Genomic DNA, 22,017 nt, shown 5'->3' with positions numbered 1-22,017 from the left:
CATTATATGAATAAAAAATCAAAATGAAATTTATTTGTAAAGCCTCAAAACGTAACTAATGAACAGAGGAAATGTTAGTTTAGTGCCAGGAATACCTACATTGTTTATTCTGGACCCTATTTTGAAATTGGAATATTTTTGAACATTGTGTTAAATTGGCCAAATTACCAATTTCCGATCACTTTATTTTGCAGTTGAAACAGTTGACTTGGCGATTTCTTGTGCTCAGTCAATAGAATAAAAATAATACTAGTGAAATAGCTAAGAATTTGGTTGACTGGAATAATGTAATTGGCCTAAAATGGGAGTCAAATTCGGTAAAATCGCCGATTTGTAAATATCGCTGACACATCAAAATTCGCAAGAGCATAATTTCGTCAATTTTCCATCAAATTTCGTATTTTTTCTTTTATTACCTTCACAAAAAGATTCTCTACCATTTCATAAGAAAAAATAACAAATTTTTTTTTTTAAATTCTTGGACACTGAGGCACCACTTCAGATTTTGGCCTTGGACCCTGAAAGGGTTAAAGGTCCATTCAACTAAGAATGAAAGTCTTCCTAATTTATAAGTGGCATATAAAGTCTGTTGTCTATAACAATATCTACTTTATATTACAGATACATTTTACAAGGTTTTTCAATCTCCTTACAACCTTATTACGATATAATTAGAGAATAATTCTCATCAAAAAGTACCCTAGACTAACAACACCTACGGTTTATAAAGTTTATCATAATAACCTGTATATAGCTTGCCAATAAAGCTAGGGATCCTAAACCTGTAAATAGCTTGCCAATAAAGCTAAGGATCCTTAACCTAACCTTGTCAAACCCTGTGAAAAAAAAAAAGAGGGGGAGAGAGGGAGAGTACACGAGAGAGTAATAGGTTCGTGAGTGTACGGTTTTAGTTATAATAATAATGTAGGTATGTAGTCCGCCTGGGCTACATACCTACACCTACCTACATAGCATGTTTACATGCTATGTTTCTTATATAATTTTGAAGAAAATATCATAGATGGATTAATAAAAATGTCTATATTGACGTAGTGTAGTGTATGTTTTGCTCCATTATTGTTCAAATTTCATAGTACAATCTCTTAGTAATTAAATAATCAACTACCTCATTTTGTGATTTTACTAGTAAGCATAAGTCACCTTATGTAATTTTCTTATTTACTATTGTTTGCTTAAACATTAGCTGAATTGATACTTTCTCTGTCCATATTACTACCTCATATTTTTTTAAATACTATTAACTGATATTACTTACTAAAATTAATAATTAATTACCATTTTTACTATCAGTACAATTTACTCTTAACATTTTTGACATCATTTAATTATCATTACTTGTCTAATTACCATAACCTGTTTTAATACCACATTTACTATCTTAGAGTACTCTTAAATACCTTGTACTGCCAAATAACCTCTAGTATAACTACCAGTGCAATACTGAATCCAAATAACTGTTCTTAAAATTTAATACTTGAAATAAACATTACTTTTTCACTTTTTTTTTAGCTAATTAATCTTTTTTAGTAATCATTATTACTTACTAAAATTTTATTAAACACCATATTTACTACCAGTCAATTTTACTTTTGTACATCAATCATTATTTAATACTTTTCATAACATTCTGTTGCCAAATTTTCAAGTTTGTATATTCAACTCCAACCTTTATATTATCCTTTGTACCTGTCTACCATCTTACTATCATATAACCAAGTCATTGCCATTGTTATTTTTTACTTATTATTCTTTTGGTACTTTAATTTGTGAATTTTATTTTGTCTATTTAAATCTAGTTATACTCTTGATCTTGTTAACAACCTATATCAGACCCTAGTGCAAAGGCAAGTACCATTTTAATTTGTATTTTTATATTATAAGTTTATACTTAGTTGTACTTTAGCTCATTCTAGCTCAACACATAGACAACACCTAAACTAACTATACCCAATTGTACTTTAGCTCATTCTAGCTCAATACATAGACAACACTAAATTCATTATATTAGACCTTAGTGCAATTACAAGGGTGAGTCTGGTGTCACTTGCAATTTTTTTTTTATAGTATAGTTTATACCTAGTTGTACTTTAGCTCATCCTAGCACAACACATAGACAATATCAATCTCATTATGTTTATTAGTGACTATATTCTATATGACCAAAGTGCTTTACCGGTATACTTATCCAAACCTCCCACCACTACAGAAATCAGTACTAGAACTCACCACATAATACAGGATATAAACAACCACTATTTAAACCTAAAAGATGAATTATCACGTTGACCCTGATCTAAACCTCCATAATCTAACACACAATTAAAACTTATTGGAAAGTAACTGCCTTTATTACACAGCATCACAAGCCAGCACTATCCTGAACACTGCTCAAAGTCTATCAGTTCTTAACTACAACATCAGGTCCTTAAGCAAACACTGTGATGATCTCCTGGCACTCCTCAAGTCACTAAAGACACCCTTCTCCTGCATTATTCTTAATGAGACCTGGCTTAAGCAGGACACAATTGATATCTACCCACTACTAGGATACACAGCAATCCACAACTGCAGACCATACGAAGTTGGGGGTGGTATTGCAATCTATTACTCTAACCAACTATCTTGTATTAGCACTAATTGCTTTAGTGATGAATATGGGGAATACATTTTTGCTAATTTTACTTTAAAAAACCTCAAGATGCCTAAAACAATCGGTGCCATATACTGGATACCCCACACAAACATTCCAAACTTCAGTGAGAATCTGAAGTCACTAATAACAAACAGACAAATGAACAAGCACCACCTTCTCTTAGCTGGAGACTTCAATATCAACCTTGGCCTACCAGATGATCAGACTGTAACTAATTTCATCAACAATATGAACAACACACTTCTCATACCAACAATAACTAAACCAACCAGGCTGACTGAGACAAATGCAACCATAATAGACCACATATGGACTAGTATACTAGCCCCTATTAAATCAGGGATATTCACAGACAGCACTACTGACCACTACCCAACCTTCCTCTTAACAAACATTAGTAAGCCACCACTCGAATACAACAAAGATTCATTTAGACTCCATGACAAGGCCTCAATAAGGAATTTCACAGCAGACCTAGAGACTGTTGACTGGCCTACAGAATTCTCCAATGCCAATGGTATTGACGATTGGACAGACATTTTTCTTAACAAAATACTTAGACTATACAACAAACATTGTCCTATAAAAACAAAACAGATCACGAATAAACGGCTTGGTTGCCCATGGCTAACCAGCAGCATTTTGAAATCCATTGATAAGAAACACCAATATGAAAAGCAATATAGACAGGGCTTAATACATAAAGATATTCTTAAACAATATTCAACAGTTCTCACCAAATTAATAAAGAAAGCCAAACAACTGTACTACAGCAGATTCACTGACACAAGAGGAGATATAAAAAAGACCTGAAAAACACTTTCCCAGATTCTGGGGACTCACAAACTGAAAAAAAACAAGAATATTGTTCTAATTAAACCTCATGAAACACCACTGCATCCCACTGATACAGCTAACAAGATTAACGACTTCTTCTCAAACATAGGATCTAATCTCGCCAGTAAAATCCCACGTACCAATGCCCGTGCTGGGGACTACCTAGATGGGAATTTCCCAAATTCCTTCTATCTTGTACCAACTGAGCCCACCGAAGTCACCGCGATCATAAAGTCACTTAAAAATAACTCGGGGAATCTGTCTCACGTCCCACCATTATTGTACAAGGAAGCGGCCCATGTCCTTTCGCATGCTATTACATTACTTTTTAACAAGTCACTAGAAACCAGCACTTTCCCGACACTACTCAAGACAGCAAGGGTTACACCAATACATAAAGGTGGTGACCCTACAGACGTAAACAACTATAGGCCAATATCAAACTTACCATTGCTTTCTAAAATCTTCGAGAAACTCGTGCACAGGAGACTATATTCATTTATAACGTCACAAAACATACTCAACCCCTGCCAATTTGGATTCAGGAAAAATAAAAGCACTAATGATGCAATTATAAAAGTACTAGACCTGCTTTACACAGCATTGGAAAATAAGGAATATCCGCTAGGAATTTTTATTGACCTAAGAAAAGCGTTTGACACAGTAGACTACGGCATCCTACTCCACAAACTTGACCACTATGGTATAAGAGGCCATGTGCTTGCATATTTTAAATCCTACCTTTCTAATAGGTATCAGTATGTCACCATTAAAGACATAGCCTCATCAATACGGCCACTTGATACTGGAGTTCCGCAGGGAAGTGTCCTTGGACCCCTGCTCTTCCTCATTTACATCAATGATCTTCCAAACATATCCCAACACCTGAAACCCATTCTCTTTGTTGAGGACACGACTTACGTCATCTCCCACCCTAATCTTGCCACCCTCAACACCACTGTTAACGAGGAGCTGCTCAAAATATCGACTAGGATGACAGCCAATAAACTTACACTTAACACTGGCAAAACCTACTATTATGTTTGGCAGCAGAGCAGGTGTTGCGCAACTTAACATTAAGATCGACAACACTCTAATTGCCAGACATAATGAGGGCAAATTCCTTGGTCTATACCTCGACAACAACCTAAATTTCAGCACCCATATCCAGCACATAAAAAAAGTATCCAAAACGGTGGGGATCCTCTCCACGATACGATACTACGTGCCGCAAACTGCCCTTCTCACACTATACCATTCACTTATATATCCATACCTCACCTATGCTATCTGTGCTTGGGGTTCAACTGCAGCAACACACCTAAAGCCAATAATAACCCAACAAAAAGCCGCAGTAAGAATAATCACTAAATCCCAACCCTGGCAACACACCCCCCACTCTTCATAGATCTAAACTTACTCCCTGTTCAGAACATCCACACTTACTTCTGTGCAATCTATATCTACAGGACCTTAAATTCCAATATTAACCTTGACCTAAAATGCTTTCTTGATAGTTGTGACAGGATCCACAGGCATAACACGAGACACAAACATCTCTATGACATTCCCAGTGTTCGACTAAACCTTTACAAAAATTCAATGTATTTCAAAGGACCTAAAATCTGGAACACCCTACCTGAAAACTCTAGAACTGCAGACACATTCATCACTTTCAAAACTACAGTTAGAAAACATCTTATCTCCCTGATCCACCCCGACAACTAACTACATGATAACCACCTGGTGGTTCACAATTACACTCACTCACCCACTGACTATAAACCCAGAAATACTATGATACTCAAATATAGACACCTTGTATTGTGCCAAAACAAAAGCATTCACATTGCTAAACTCACAAATTATGATGTAGTCACTTAGCCTTAATACCATAATCTGTAAGGATTTAATGTTAAGAATTAATCTAAGTCTGCCCAAAATGCCTAGCCATGCTAGGTGTCCTAGTGGCCCCCTCTGTAATTAGTATTTTATAACATGTAAACAACACAATACCCAAAACCTGTAAACCCCATTCTGTAACCCTTATAGAGAATAAACTTGAACTGAATTGAATTGAATAAAATAAGACATTTAATGTGCCCAAGAGTGATTATTATTACATAAGATATGTGCTACGGAGAATGTAAACAAACCGAGTGGCGAGCGCCATATTTGAAAGACCGCTCGCTATATAGAAAGTTTTGGTCATAATTTGAAATCGCCATATTAGCTGAACTCCGTAAGGCGAAACTCCGTAAAACAGGGCCCTACTGTATACTTCAAAAATGCATAACAAAATCTGCTGATTCAAAAGATTAGGAAACAACATAATAATAAATAATAAAAATTTATTTCTTTGCTAAGTTCACTGACTACAGAATTGCCAATCATTATTATCAGAACAAAACAATCTCTTCTATATCCTCTAAAACTGCTATTAACCACCACTCACTACCTCTCTTATAATCCATTATATCAAGGATTTACAGTACGGTATTATTATTAGAATCCTTCCTCCATAAGCCATGCATGTCGTAAGAGATGACTAAAATGCTGGGAGCCAGCAGCTAATAATCCCTTCTCCTTTATACATTATTAAACGTAAATGGGAAATGGGAAGTACAATGCCTGCACTTTAAAGGAGTGGTTTGGGATATTGGCAGTTTGGAGGGATATGCTGTGTATCTTTATACGTATATGCTTCTAAACTGTTGTATTCTGAGTACCTCTGCAAAAGCAGTGATAATGTGTGAGTTTGGTGAAAGTGTTGAATGATGATGAAAGTATTTTCTTTTTGGGGATTTTCTTTCTTTTTTGGGTCACCCTGCCTCGGTGGGAGACGACCGACGTTGAAAAAAAAAAAAAAAAAAATTTTGTTTCTTCTTTTTCAAGTCACCCTGCCTCAGTGGGAGATGGTAATTTAGTGTACATTATCTCAGACTATACAGTGGACCCCCGGTATTCGATGGCATCGGTATTCGATAAATCTGGTATTCGATGCACTATATCGCAAAAAAATTTCCTCGGTATTCGATTGAAAATCCGGTATTCGATACGATTCATACGAGACCAGTCTACATGTGGCCTGAACTGCCCCTTGTGTGCCAGCGTTTACAAGCCAGCCAGTGTGCACGCATCTAAGGATACATTCGGTATATTCCATATTATCCATATTATCACTGTCTTTGGTGCTTGTTTCTGCAAAATAAGTCACCATGGGCCCCAAGAAAGCTTCTAGTGCCAACCCTGTGGTAAAAAGGGTGAGAATTAGTATGGAAATTAAGAAAGATTTTGAAGGGTTTGGGGCTAACCCTGAGAAGCCTATACCAGTTGTGGAATACATTGTGCCTACTTCAAAAATTAAAGAAATGTGTGCACAGTGGGTTGAACTGCAAACCTTTATGGATGAAAATCACCCTAACACAGCTATTACAATGACAATGTTGTGGCCCATTTTAGACAAATCGTAAAGGAACAGGAGGTACAGAGCTCTATGGACAGATTTGTTGTGCGACAGAGGTCCAGTGACTCTCAAGCTGGTCCTAGTGGCATTAAAAGAAGGGAAGTAACCCTGGAAAAGGACTTGCTACCTCAAGTCCTAATGGAAGGGGATTCCCCTTCTCAACACTAACACCTCTCCCCTCCTTCCATCCCATCAATCATCACCAGATCTTCATTAAAGGTAAGTGTCAATTATTTTATTGTTATTGTAATTATTCTATTGCATTAAACTTAATATTTCATGTAGTAAAATTTTTTTTTTCATACTTTTGGGTGTCTTGCACGGATTAATTTGATTTTCATTATTTCTTATGAGGAAAATTGATTCGGTTTTCGATATTATCGGTATTCGATGAGCTCTCAGGAACGGATTAATATCGAATACCGGGGGTTCACTGTACTACTATTGGATGCGTGCAACACAAAAAGAATACATTCTTTAGAGTATTTAATATTTTTACTAAATATTTTTTTAACATGCACAATCTCTTTATCAATGTGTAAAGGTATTTATTTATATTTTATTTATTTACAATTTGAGCACACATACAGAGGTACAAAAAAATACAGATAAGAGCAGCATGCCAAAGCCACTTATACTATGCATAGCATTACAAATGTTCTCCATGCATTTTGACTATTTCATCAATCCCTCCACTTTCATAATACTGAAATATCCCCACTCATCACAGAAGACACTTTTGCTGACACTTTTATTTCATTTCACAATCTTTCATCTACTTCTAAAAAAAAACACTTTCTGCAATTACTTACTTAGTAGATTCCAACATCTTGTTGTTCATATCTAGTAGCTATAAACCAGGACAGTATCTATCTACTGTTATTGTTACCAGCTCTGCTAATGTCAACTAACAATTTAAAATTGGAAACTGTGTTTAAATCATTAAACATAAAATATTCATTACTGACTCAAATGTTTATTCTGGCAACAAGATGAGTAGATAGGTAGGTAGGCAGCTTGTTTGTCTTGTGCTTAGAGGATGGAGAATCAAACTTCCATTATCCCTTGCACTGAATGACCCACACAAGATTAGCATTCAACATTAAAAAATAAAATTCTGTCACTCATCATCTTAATCCACTCACCCTTCTCATAACATACAGAAAATTTCCTAAATTTCTCCCCAACACATCAACCTTTCTAATCTCTTCTATAAATTTATTCAGCCTTACACTCACCATCTCTTCATACTTCCTTTCTTCTACTCCCTCAACTTGTGAATTCACTTGAATCATTGCAAATAATGGTACCAAGACCCATTACCTCTTCATAGCCAGGTTCGTTGTGGTATGGGCGTTCATTCATGAGAGACTGCAGAGATAACAACACGCTCGAAAGATTCGATGCCGGACTCCACGCTGGACCCGACCAAGTACTGCAACCACAAGTGTAGAGATGAAGTATTATAATTCATGTAAAATAAATTATTTATCACCTGGCAAAAAATTACCTCACACTGATTATTTTTTTTTTTCAATAAGTCGGTCATCTCCCACCGAGGCAGGGTGACCCAAAAAAGAAAGAAAATCCCCAAAAAGAAAATACTTTCATCATCATTCAACACTTTCACCTCACTCACACATTATCACTGTTTTTGCAGAGGTGCTCAGAAAACAACAGTTTAGAAGCATATACGTATAAAGATACACAACATATCCCTCCAAACTGCTAACATCCCGAAACCCCTCCTTTAGAGTGCAGGCATTGTACTTCCCATTTCCAGGACTCAAGTCCGGCTATATAAAAATAACCGGTTTCCCTGAATCCCTTCACTAAATATTACCCTGCTCACACTCCAACAGATCGTCAGGTCCCAAATACCATTCGTCTCCATTCACTCCTAACACGCTCATGCACGCCTGCTGGAAGTTCAAGCCCCTCGCCCACAAAACCTACAATACCCCTTCCTTCCAACCTTTTTGAGGACGACCCCTACCCCGCCTTCCTTCTCCTACAGATTTAAATGCTATCCATGTCATTCTACTTTGATCCATTCTCTCTAAATGACCAAACCACCTCAACAACCCCTCTTCAGCCCTCTGACTAATACTTTTATTAACTCCACACCTTCTCCTAATTTCCACACTCCGAATTTTCTGCATAATATTTACACCGCTCATTGCCCTTAGACAGGACATCTCCACTGCCTCCAACCTCCTCCTCGCTGCTGCATTCACAACCCAAGCTTCACACCCATATAAGAGTGTTGGCACTACTATACTTTCATACAATCCCTTCTTTGCCTCCATAGATATCGTTTTTTGACTCCACATATACCTCAACGCACCACTCACCTTTTTTCCCTCATCAATTCTATGATTAACCTTATCCTTCGTAAATCCATCCGCCGACACGTCAACTCCCAATTATCTGAAAACATTCACCTTTTCCATACTCCTTCTCCCCAATTTGATATCCAATTTTTCTTTATCCAAATCATTTGATACCCTCATCACCTTACTCTTTTCTATGTTCACTTTCAACTTTCTACCTTTACACACACTCCCAAACTCATCCACTAACCTTTGCAATTTCTCTTTAGAATCTCCCATAAGCACAGTATCATCAGCAAAAAGTAACTGTGTCAATTCCCATTTTGTATTTGATTCCCCATAAATTAATCCCACCCCTCTCCCGAACACCCTAGCATTTACTTCTTTTACAACCCCATCTATAAATATATTAAACAACCATGGTGACATTACACATCCCTGTCTAAGACCTACTTTTACCGGGAAGTAGTCTCCCTCTCTTCTACACACCCTAACCTGAGCCTCGCTATCCTCATAAAAACTCTTTGCAGCATTTAGTAACTTACCACCAATCCCATATACTTGCAACATCTGCCACATTGCTCCCCTATCCACTCTATCATATGCCTTTTCTAAATCCATAAATGCAATGAAAACTTCCCTACCTTTATCTAAATACTGTTCACATTTAAGCTTCAATGTAAACACTTGATCTACACATCCCCTACCCACTCTGAAACCTCCTTGCTCATCCGCAATCCTACATTCTGTCTTACCTCTAATTCTTTCAATTATAACCCTACCGTATACTTTTCCTGGTATACTCAGTAAACTCATTCCTCTATACGTAATTTTTACAATCTCTTTTGTCCCCCTTCCCTTTATGTAAAGGGACTATACATGCTCTCCGCCAATCCCTAGGTACCTTCCCCTCTTTCATACATTAAACAAAAGTACCAACCACTCCAACACTATATCCCCCTCTGCTTTTAACATTTCTGTCATGATCCCATCAGTTCCAGCTGCTTTACCCCCTTTCATTCTACGTAATGCCTCACGCACCCCCCCCCATACTCACATCCTGCTCTTTTTCACTCCTAAAAGATGGTATACCTCCCTGGCCAGTGCATGAAATTACCGCCTCCCTTTCTTCCTCAACATTTAAAAGTTCCTCAAAATATTCTCGCCATCTACCTAATACCTCCCTCTCCCCATCTACTAACTCCCCTACTCTGTTTTTAACTGACAAATCCATACGTTCCCTAGGCTTTCTTAACTTGTTTAACTCACTCCAAAATTTTTTCTTATTTTCATTAAAATTTCTTGACAGTGCCTCTTCCACTCTATCATCTGCTCTCCTTTTGCACTCTCTCACCACTCTCTTTACCATTCTTTTACTCTCCATATACTCTGCTCTTCTTTTAACACTTCTGCTTTGTAAAAACCTCTCATAAGCTAACTTTTTCTCTTTTATCACACCCTTTACTTCATCATTCCACCAGTCACTCCTCTTTCCTCCTACCCCCACCCTCTTATAACCACAAACTTCTGCCCCACACTCTAATACTGCATTTTTAAAATGCATTCAACCCTCCTCAACCTCCCCACTAATCATCTTTGCACTAGCCCACCTTTCTGCCAATAGTGGCTTATATCTCGCCCGAACTTCCTCCTTCCTTAGTTTATACACTTTCACTTCCCTCCTACTTGTTGTTGCCACCTTCCTCTTGTCTCTTCTACCTCTTACTCTAACTGCAGCTACAACTAAATAATGATCCGATATATCAGTTGCCCCTCTATAAACATGTACATCCTGGAGCCTACCCATCAACCTTTTATCCACCAATACATAATCTAACAAACTACTTTCATTACGTGTGACATCATACCTTGTATATTTATTTATCCTCTTTTTCATAAAATATGTATTACTTGTTACCAAATCTCTTTCTACACATAGCTCAATTAAAGGCTCCTCATTTACATTTACCCCTGGCACTCCAAATTTACCTACTACTCCCTCCACAACATTTTTACCCACTTTAGCATTGAAATCCCCAACCACAAGTACTCTCACACTTGGTTCAAAACTCCCCACGCATTCACTCAACATTTCCCAAAATCTCTATCTCTCCTCTACACTTCTCTCTTCTCCAGGTGCATATATGCTTACTATAACTCACTTTTCACATCCAACCTTTATTTTACTCCACATAATCCTTGAATTAATACATTTATAGTCCCTCTTTTCCTGCCATATCTTATCCTTCAACATTATTGCTACTCCTCCTTTAGCTCTAACTCTATTTGAAACCCCTGACCTAATCCCATTTATTCCTCTCCACTGAAACTCTCCCACCCCCTTCAGCTTTGTTTCACTTAAAGCCAGGACATCCAGCTTCTTCTCATTCATAACATCCACAACCATCTCTTTCTTATCATTTGCACAACTTCCACACACATTCAGACTTCCCACTTTGACAACTTTCTTCTTATTCTTTTTAGTAATCTTTACAGGAAAAGGGGTTACTAGCCCATTGTTCCCGGCATTTTAGTTGACTTTTACAACACGCATGGCTTATGGAGGAAAGATTCTTATTCCACTTCCCCATGGATATAAAAGGAAAAGTAATAAGACCAAGAACTATGAAGATAAAATCAAAGAAAACTCAGATGAGTGTGTATAAATAAATGTGTACATGTATGTGTAGTGTGACCTAAGTGTAAGTAGAAGTAGCTAGACATACCTGTAATCTTGCATATTTATGAGACAGACAAAAGACACCAGCAATCCTACCATCATGTAAAACAATTACAAAAGACACCAGCAATCCTACCATCATGTAAAACAATTACAGGCTTTCGTTTTACACTCACTTGGCAGGACGGTAGTACCTCCCTGGGTGGTTGCTGTCTACCAACCTACTACCTAAATATGCATATAAATTACAGGTTCCAGGCATCAGTCTCTGAATCTTAGTTTCAGACCAAGATTCCTAAACAGTAAAGGAAATATTATAGTAATATGAAGTATGGCAGACCTTCTCAGAAAGTGGTTTCCCATTGTGCAACTTTATTGCATTATGACTGAAAAAATGCAAGATAAACTTTTGAGAGTGAACAAAAATCATAATATTACATGTTTAACCCTTTGACTGTCGTGGCCGTATATATACGTCTTACGAGGTACCGTGTTTGACGTATATATACTCATAAATTCTAGTGGATTCAAATCAAGCAGGAGAAAGCTTGTAGGCCCACATGTGAGAGAATGGGTCTGTGTGGTCAGTGTGCACGCAGTGCATAATGAGAAAAAAAAAACTCCGACCATTTTTTTTAATTAAAATGCCTACTTTGTGATCCATATTCATATAGTATTTATGGTTGTATTCTCATTTTCTTGGTCTCATTTCATAGAATGGAAAACATATTATAGAAATAGAGGTGATTTTGATTGATTTTACTATAAAAAGAACCTGGAAATGGAGCTCAAAGTAGGGGAAATGTTTGATTTTTGCCAATGTTCAAAAGTAAACAAATGATGTCATTGTCCAATAAATGTCCAACTAGCCATTCTAATATGCAGTCATGAATGGGTTGATGTTATTTATACAATTATTACAGTATTGCAGTAGTCTGCATAATAGTAAGTCTTCTATTTTTTGTTTGAATAAAAATTCAAAATAGAAAGCAAGAGTAATATCAGAGGGGCCTGGAGACATGACTGATGAACAAAGAAAATGTTATTTTAGAGCCAGGAATGTCTGCATTGTTCATTCTGGACCTTATTTTGAAATTGTCATATTTTTTAATTTTTGTGAAATTGGCCAAATTGCAAATTTCTGACCACATTTTTGAGTAGTTGAAATCAGTAAATGGGCAGTTTCTTGTGCTCAATCGATAGAAAAAATGGAGTTCTAAAGAAATAGCTATGAGTTTGGTCGACTGGAACAACGGAATTAGCCGAAAATAGGGCTCAAAGTGGGCGAAATCGCCGATTTGTAAATATCGCCGAGGTCGCTAACTTTGCGAGAGCATAATTCCGTCAGTTTTCCATCAAATTTTGTTTTTTGGTGTCATTACAATCGGGAAAAGATTCTCTATCATTTCATAAGAAAAAATATTTTTTTTTTTTTTAAATTTTGCGGCGCCAGGAGACACCTCGGGATTGGGGGTTGCGACAGTCAAGGGGTTAAGAATGATCTAATACACAAAATATTGGCACAACACACCATAGCAATAAGTTACATACAAATTTATGTGCACCCACTGTATGTACACAATTCCATCCCCTCTACCTACAGCTGCTTTCTGAAATCATCTTGTGCCACTGAGTTCATCAAGCTTTTGGATATTTTTATCACTATTTAGTCTCTGGATATTAGCCATTACACTCAAGAGGAACAGCAGTGATGAAAAAAGTGCCAAGAATAAACATGAATCTATAAGTACTGTATTAAAGAAAATAGACATGGTAGATATTTTTATAAGTTTTTTTCTACTTGATTTTCTTTTACACAAATCAGTTTTACAGGCAAAGAGCTGTTGTCCTACCTCAGATCATTTTTAACCCTTTCACTGTCGGTGTCGTAGTACTATGGCTTGCAAGCCAGTGTTGGTACCATAGTATTACACCAAAATTCTAGCGGCTTCAAATCTAGGGGGAGAAAGCTGGTAGACCTACATGTGAGAGAATGGGTCTGTGTGGTCAGTGTGCGCAGTATTAAAAAAAAATCCTGCAGCACGCAGTGCATGAGAAAAAAACTCCGACCGTGTTTTTGGTTTAAAACACCAACTTCGAGGTGTATTTTCGTATGGTATTTATGCATGTACATGTATTCTCGTTTTCTTGGTCTCATTTGATAGAATGGAAGATATATTACAGAAATAGAGATGATTTTGATTGGTTTCACAATGAAAAGTACCTTGAAATTGAGCTCAAAATAACAGAAATGTTCGAATTTTGCCGATGTTCAAGAGCAAACAATACCTCATACCTTAGACCCACCTCTTCAATAGACTTGTCCAGTCCACTCTGTCGATTCCTCTCAGTATTTTGTATATTGCAATCATGTCACCCCTGGTCCCTCTGTCCTCTAATGTCCTAAGGGCTGCCATACTGATAGGGCTGGACTTTGCAGTAAGTTACGGTAGGCTAACAGTTCCTGGCTTGTAAATTCAACAGTGTAAAAGAAAACACTATAAATGATCCTACTTACCCCAAAATACTAAGGCAAACTTTGCCATTTTTATACAAGTTTGGATTGAATCTAACTGAATCTCCTCCAGTTGTTAATAATCGTACTCTGGGTGGATGAAGCGGGTACTGTGGGCCAAATCGGATGAGGAAATGGAAGAATCCACCCTCATACGGTGTGTCAAAAGGCCCAATTATAAGGCAGTGGACCTTGAATAAGTTGTCTTCCTCAGGGGCAGCAAATATTCCTGGTAAAGGCTCAGTGAAGATACTACTGAGGTCTCTGAAATTATGATACATGATTATGCATCCTAGCCTTTGGAGAAGAAAATTTGCTATGCAGATATTTAATTTTAAATTTCAGAATCTGTCAATAGTTCCAAAAAGAAATATTACAGGAATAAAAATTATTAAGAAGTATAGGAAAGTGTACAATGAATGTAAGTAAAAGTGCAAAAGAGTTACTTGTCATCTTGCTTGGTCAAGAGATTGAAAGAAAGTACAGGAAGACCCCACTTACAGCAGGTGAGGTTCCAGGACACTGCTGTAAAGCAAAAATCAATGGAGTGAAACACAGCCTTTTTTTTTCACTTTCTAGTGCATATAAAAGCCTGATAACATGTTTACACTATAATATATTAAGTGAGCAATACAGCTAGGCCTAAAAAATGCATATACAGTACACACATCACTTACCTTAAAATATTTTCATCCTTAGCTTATAGTGAATGATGAATATATAATGTAGGAAAACTGAATAAATGAAGAATGGGTATAAGAGATAATCGCTGCATTAACGAAACACCTCAAAGCGAAGCACTGTAAAGCAGTGGCTTACTGTAACAAATATCCTTCCAGTTCAAAATGCAGTGGACCCTCGGATAACGTAATTAATCTGTTCCAGAGAGAGTGTCTTATAATGAATTTGACTTAGTCCGAATTAATTTTCCCCATAAGAAATACGTAATGGAAATCCAATTAATCCGTTCCAAACACCCAAAAGTATTAAACAAATTTTTTTTACATGAAATATACATTTCCCTACACAGAAAACAATGAGACATGCAGAGTAAAACATTACTAAAATGACACTTACCTTTATTGAAGACTTATTGATGAGGGAGGAGGCAGGAGGGGAGAGTATGGAGGTGTACTATTGTTTGGGAAGGGAATCCCCTTCCATAAAGACTTCAGGTATATGCTTCTAAACTGTTATATTCTGAGCACCTCTGCCAAAGCAGTGATAATGTGTGAGTGTGGTGAAAGTGTTGAATGATGATGAAAGTATTTTCTTTTTGGGGATTTTCTTTCTTTTTTTTTTTTGGGTCACCCTGCCTCGGTGGGAGACGACCGACTTGTTGAAAAAAAAAAAAAAAAAAAATTCCCTTTTGTTTTTTAATGCCACTAGGACCAGCTTGCGAGTTACTTCACACCTGTGGCACTAAATATCTGTCCAGAGAGCTTTGTTTCTGACATCTCTAAGAGTTCCCTAAAATGGGACACAACATTGTCACTGCAGATGTTGCCAGCACAGCCTGCAACAGCTGTGTCAGAGTGATGTTCATTCATAAATGTTTGCACATAAGAAAGCAGGAACACTGTAGCAGGCCTGTTGGCCCATACTAGGCAGGTCCTTCACAAACCATCCTACTAACAGAATCGTATTTGCCCAACCCAATTTTCAATGATTCCCAAGCAAAAAGCTTTGATAACTCTATTCACTCATGTGCAAGTCTCACTCAAATCATGTGTATGGGGAAGTACCCTGGCTGGTATGTGGGGGAAGTACCCTGGCTGGTATGTGGGGAAGTACCCTGGCTGGTATGTGGGGAAGTACCCTGGCTGGTATGTGGGGAAGTACCCTAGCTGGTGTACCACCATCACTACCACCCTCTACCACCAACACTTTCGTATCTTTCTACAAACTTTTTCTTGAATTCTATAGTTTCTCACCCTCTTTACCAAAGGGCTGGCACTGGAAGCTTTCTTTTGGCCCATGGTGGTTTATTTAGCAGTTACAAGCACTAAAAATAATGGAATAATACAAAATGCATCGCATGTACAGGTGGAATCGTCCTCATTGGCTGGTAAACAACGGCACACTGGCTGTATGTAGTGTCCGGCCACGCGAACACATTCGGGACGAATGACTTTAACCGAGTTCAGTGTCGTTAACCGAGCCAATATTTTGACGCAAAAATGTTACTTAAACCGATTATTACTTAATCCGATGGCATCTCAATCCGGGAGTCCACTGTATTTATAGGTTGCTATTTCACAGTTGTAAGAGAAAAGCAGTACATTTCTGTCTATCATCCTACTGCAGTACCTGCTTACATCAAGACAATTACAGTTTTTTTTTTAACAAACTAGCTGTCTTCCACTAAGGCAGGGTGACCCAAAAAAAAAAAAAAAATGCTTTCACTGTCTTGCCAGAGGGGCCCCGATATAACAGTTCAAAACTGCCAGTATCCCCACAATGGCTCTCTCTCACCTAAGTAGCATAACACAAAGTTCAAAACATTCATCATCATTCATTTAACCCTTTCAGGGTCAACAGGCCCTCTCCAGACTTGTTCTCAGGGCCGAAAAAATATTAAAAAAAAAAAAATTATTTTTTTATGAAAAGTTTTTTTTTAAACTTTATAGGCTAAAAAAAAAATTTTGTGCCATCAATACTTACCGATATATGGAGGCGTGAAGTTGATAAAAAGTGAACCACATACAGCAACATCACCGACTGCCGGTCACCCAGTAATCGTTTTTTTTTTTTCTACTTTTTTCTATTATTTTTTAATATCTTTTTCTTTTCAAGTAACTTTTATGGCCTGTGAGACCAATATGAGCACTATTTTGTAAATTTTTACTGTTTCTATACTACACAATAACTGTAGTCATTATATTGTTTACAAAACTTGTTTACACAAACAATTTAAATGTTGTTTATTACTATTTTTCTGTATCTTATATACACATATACAGTCACAGGACATGTTTCTAGATGTTCTGCAGCTTGTGGAAGTCTTTGAAACATGGTGTCATGCATAGTGGTGTTTTACACTCCTCACGCATAAAACGAGTGTCTCTGCATTGTTGTGGGCGTTTTTTTATATGTGCACTGACATAATGCCTCATCTGAGCCTTTTTCTTGAAAGCAGTACCAGGAAGTTTTATTAGGAAGTGATCACCATGCCTCAGACGAGAATGTATTTGTTGATAATTTGGTGGATGGTTTTCTATTGCAGGTGTTGTTCCTTGGTACTTGTATATTATTTGTCTGATGACAGACAAACAAAATTTGCCATATGGGGGTTTGTTTCTGGTCCTCATCCTCTACATATTATAAGCATTGAGCATGGAAATGTCCAGAATATGGAAAAAGAGTTTTATGTACCACTTATAACTCTTGCAAACACAATCTGCATGTCACATTTGTCCACTGAGCACATATTGAGGGTGTAGTCCATCACAGCTGCAGGTTCATTGGTCTCTTTATTCTGTCTGCCAGTGTTTGTCATTTCGTTAGGGTGAACTGATGACATCAGTGTGACATCTCGTTTGTCATGCACCGAAATGCCATGATGTCACTGGCAGCAAACTCTTGCACCTCACCTCTATGAGTGTCAGCATCAAACCTGGGCATATGTTTACGATTTCCAAGCACTGTGACACACGCATCTCTCATGTTCACTAGCAAAAAATCACTGAGTGAGGGGCTTGTGTACCAGTTATCAGTATATAATATATGCCCCTTACCAAGATATGGTTCCATCATTGTTCTAACCACATCACCAGAGATGCCCAATAACTTTCCGGTATTTTGCAATGTATAACTTCCAGTGTACATAATAATATCCAATACAAGACCACTGTAACAGTCACAAAGCACAAATAACTTTATACCAAAGCGTTTCCTCTTGCTTGGTATGTACTGCTTGAATGAGTCTTCCTTTGAACAGAATCAAAGACTCATCAATAACAAGCTTCCTGAAGAGATAAAAATACATATTGAATTTCTATTTCAGATTTTGGATGAGCAAGGAGGCTTTAAATAACAAAAAAGGCACAATACCGTGACTGGAACGATACACAAATAACCCGCACATAAAAGAGAGAAGCTTACGACGACGTTTCGGTCCAACTTGGACCATAAACAAAGTCACACTTTGTCAATGGTCCAAGTCGGACCGAAACGTCGTCGTAAGCTTCTCTCTTTTATGTGCAGGTTATTTGTGTAAGGAGGCTTTAGAGTGGGTAGGGGATGTGTAGATCAAGTGTTTACATTGAAGCATATACGTATGTGAATAGAATTTAGATAAAGGTAGGGAAGTTTTCATTGCATTTATGGATTTAGAAAAGGCATATGATAGAGTTCTAGGTAGTAGGTTGGTAGACAGCAACCACCCAGGGAGGTACTACCATCCTGCCAAGTGAATGTAAAACGAAAGCCTGTAATTGTTTTACATGATGGTAGGATTGCTGGTGTCTTTTTTTCTGTCTCATAAACATGCAAGATTTCAGGTACATCTTGCTACTTCTACTTACACTTAGATCACACTACACATACATGTACAAGCATATATATACACACCCCTCTGGGTTTTCTTCTATTTCTTTCTAGTTCTTGTTCTTGTTTATTTCCTCTTATCTCCGTGGGGAAGTGGAACAGAATTCTTCCTCCGTAAGCCATGCATGTTGTAAGAGGTGACTAAAATGCCGGGAGCAAGGGCCTAGTAACCCCTTCTCATGTATAAATTAATAAATTTAAAAAGAGAAACTTTCATTTTTCTTTTTGGGCCACCCTGCCTTGGTGGGATACGGCCAGTTTGTTGAAAAAAAAAACTATGATAGAGTGGATAGGGGAGCAATGAGGCAGATGTTGCAAGTATATGGAATAGGTAGTAAGTTACTAAATACTGTAATGAGTTTTTATGAGGATAGTGAGGCTCAGGTTAGGGTGTGTTGAAGAGAGAGTACCTCCTGGTAAAGTAGGTCTTAAACAGGGATGTGTAATGTCACCATGGTTGTTTAATATACAGTATTTATAGATGGGGTTGTAAAAGAAGTAAATGCTAGGGTGTTCGGGAGAGGGGTGGGGTTAAATTATGGGGAATCAAATACAAAATGGGAGTTAACACAGTTACTTTTTGCTGATGATACTGTGCTTATGGGAGATTCTAAAGAAAAGTTGCAAAGGTTAGTGGACGAGTTTGGGAGGGTGTGTAAAGGTAAAAATTTGAAAGTGAACATAGATAAGAGTAAGGTGATGAGGGTATCAAATGATTTAGATAAAGAAAAATTGGATATCACATTGGAGAGAGGGAGTATGGAAGAAGTGAATGTTTTCAGATATTTGGGAGCTGATAAGTCAGCAGATGGGTTTATGAAAGATGAGGTTAACCATAAAATTAATGAAGGAAAAAAGGTGAGTGGTGCGTTGAGGTATATGTGGAGACAACAAATGTTATCTATGGAGGCAAAGAAGGGAATGTATGAAAGTATAGTGGTACCAACTCTCTTATATGGGTGTGAAGCTTGGGTTGTAAATGCTGCAGTGAGGAGGCAGTTGGAGGCAGTAGAGATGTCCTATGTCCTATGTGTGGTGTAAATATGAAGAAAATTCGGAGTGTGGAAATTAGGAGAAGGTGTGGAGTTAATAAAAGTATTAATCAGAGGGCAGAAGAGGGGTTGTTGAGGTGGTTTGGTCATTTAGAGAGAATGGATCAAAGTAGAATGACATGGAAAGTATATAAATCTATAGGGGAAGGAAGGCGGGGTAGGGGTCATCCTCGAAAGGGTTGGAGAGAGGGGGTAAAGGAGGTTTTGTGGGCAAAGGGCTTGGACTTCCAGCAAGCGTGCGTGAGCGTGTTAGATAGGAGTGAATGGAGACGAATGGTACTTGGGACCTGACGATCTGTTGGAGTGTGAGCAGGGTAATATTTAGTGAAGGGATTCAGGGAAACCGGTTATTTTCATATAATCGGACTTGAGTCCTGGAAATGGGAAGTACAATGCCTGCACTTTAAAGGAGGGGTTTGGGATATTGGCAGTTTGGAGGGATATGTTGTGTATCTTTATATGTGTATGCTTCTAGACTGTTGTATTCTGAGCACCTCTGCAAAAACAGTGATAATGTGCGAGTGTGGTGAAAGTGTTGAATGATGATGAAAGTATTTTCTTTTTGGGGATTTTCTTTCTTTTTTTTTGGGTCACCCTGCCTCGGTGGGAGACGGCCGACTTGTTGAAAAAAAAAAAAAAAAAAAAAAAAAAAATTAGTCAGAGGGCTGAAGAGGGGTTGTTCAGGTGGTTTGGTCATCCAGAGAGAATGGATCAAAGTAGAAGAACATGGAGAGCGTATAAATCTGTAGGGAAAGGAAGGTGGGGTAGGAGTCGTCCTCAAAAAGCTGGAGGGAGGGGGTAAAGGAGGCTTTGTGGGCGAGGGGCTTGGACTTCCAAGCAAACGTGCGTGAGTGTGATAGATAGGAGTGAATGGAGACAAATGGTTTTTGGGACCTGACGAGCTGTTGGAGTGTGACCAGGGTAATATTTAGTGAAGGAATTCAGGGAAACCAATTATTTTTGTACAGCCAGACTTGAGTACTGGAAATGGGAAGTACAATGCCTGCACTTTAACCCTTTGACTGTTTCAGGCCCCTTTCTGAAACTGTCATTCTATGTCGCTAAATTTTTGAAAAAAAAAAAAAAAAAAATTATTTTTTCTTATGAAATGATAGAGAATCTTTTCCCGATGGTAATGACACCAAAAGTTCGAAATTTGGTCGAAAACTCATGGAATTACGCTCCCGCGAAGTTATCGGTCTCGGCGACATATGCGTATCGGCAATTTCACCGACTTTGAGCCCTATTTTCAGCCAATTCCGTTGTTCCAGTTGACCAAACTCATAGCTATTTCTTTAGAACTCCATTTTATCTATCAGCTGAGTACAAGAAACCTCCCATTTACCAATTTGGACTACCCAATATTGTGGTCAGAAATTGGCAATTTGGCCAATTTCACGCAAACTAAAAAAGATGCCAATTTCAAAATAGGGTCCAGAATAAACAAGGTAGACATTCTTGGCACTAAAATAACATATCCTCTGTTCATTAGTCACATCTCTAGGCCCCTCTTATATTATTATTGCTTTCTATTTTGATTTTTTATTCATACAAAAAAATACAAAATTTACTGTTATGCAGACTACTGCATTATTGTAAAAATGGTATAAATAATATCAGTGCGCTATTGAAAGAATATTAGACTCCCCAGTTGAAGTGTATTAGACGTGTGGTGTGATTTGTTTACTCCTGAACATTGGTAAAAATCGAACATTTCCGCTACTTTGAGCTCAGTTTCAAGGACGTTTTCATCGTCAAAGTAATGAAAATCATCTCTATTTCTGTAATATGTTTTCCATTTTATCACCTAAGACCATGAAAACGCAAATACATCGATAAATACTATACGAAAATACACCTCAAAGTCGGCGTTTTAATCCAAAAAAACGATGTTTTTTTTTTCTCATTACGC

At 37.6% G+C, this 22,017-nt stretch overlaps 1 protein-coding gene across 1 annotated transcript in view; it reads right to left on the bottom strand.

Annotated features, from left to right (window-relative positions):
• The window catches only part of LOC128698199 (ubiquitin-conjugating enzyme E2 Z), an 82,679-nt gene that overhangs the window by 39,150 nt on the left and 21,512 nt on the right, over positions 1–22,017 (bottom strand). Inside the window, exons 3-4 of the mRNA XM_053790331.2 lie at positions 14,509–14,769; positions 8,301–8,412 (exon numbers count right to left, since the gene is read on the bottom strand). Coding sequence (XP_053646306.1) covers positions 8,301–8,412; positions 14,509–14,769 — 373 coding nt within the window. The remainder of the gene's footprint in view (positions 1–8,300; positions 8,413–14,508; positions 14,770–22,017) is intronic.

Source organism: Cherax quadricarinatus, chromosome 63, assembly GCF_038502225.1.
Source record: "Cherax quadricarinatus isolate ZL_2023a chromosome 63, ASM3850222v1, whole genome shotgun sequence".
NCBI lineage: Eukaryota > Metazoa > Arthropoda > Malacostraca > Decapoda > Parastacidae > Cherax > Cherax quadricarinatus.
This window is presented reverse-complemented; position numbering and strand designations above follow the sequence as displayed.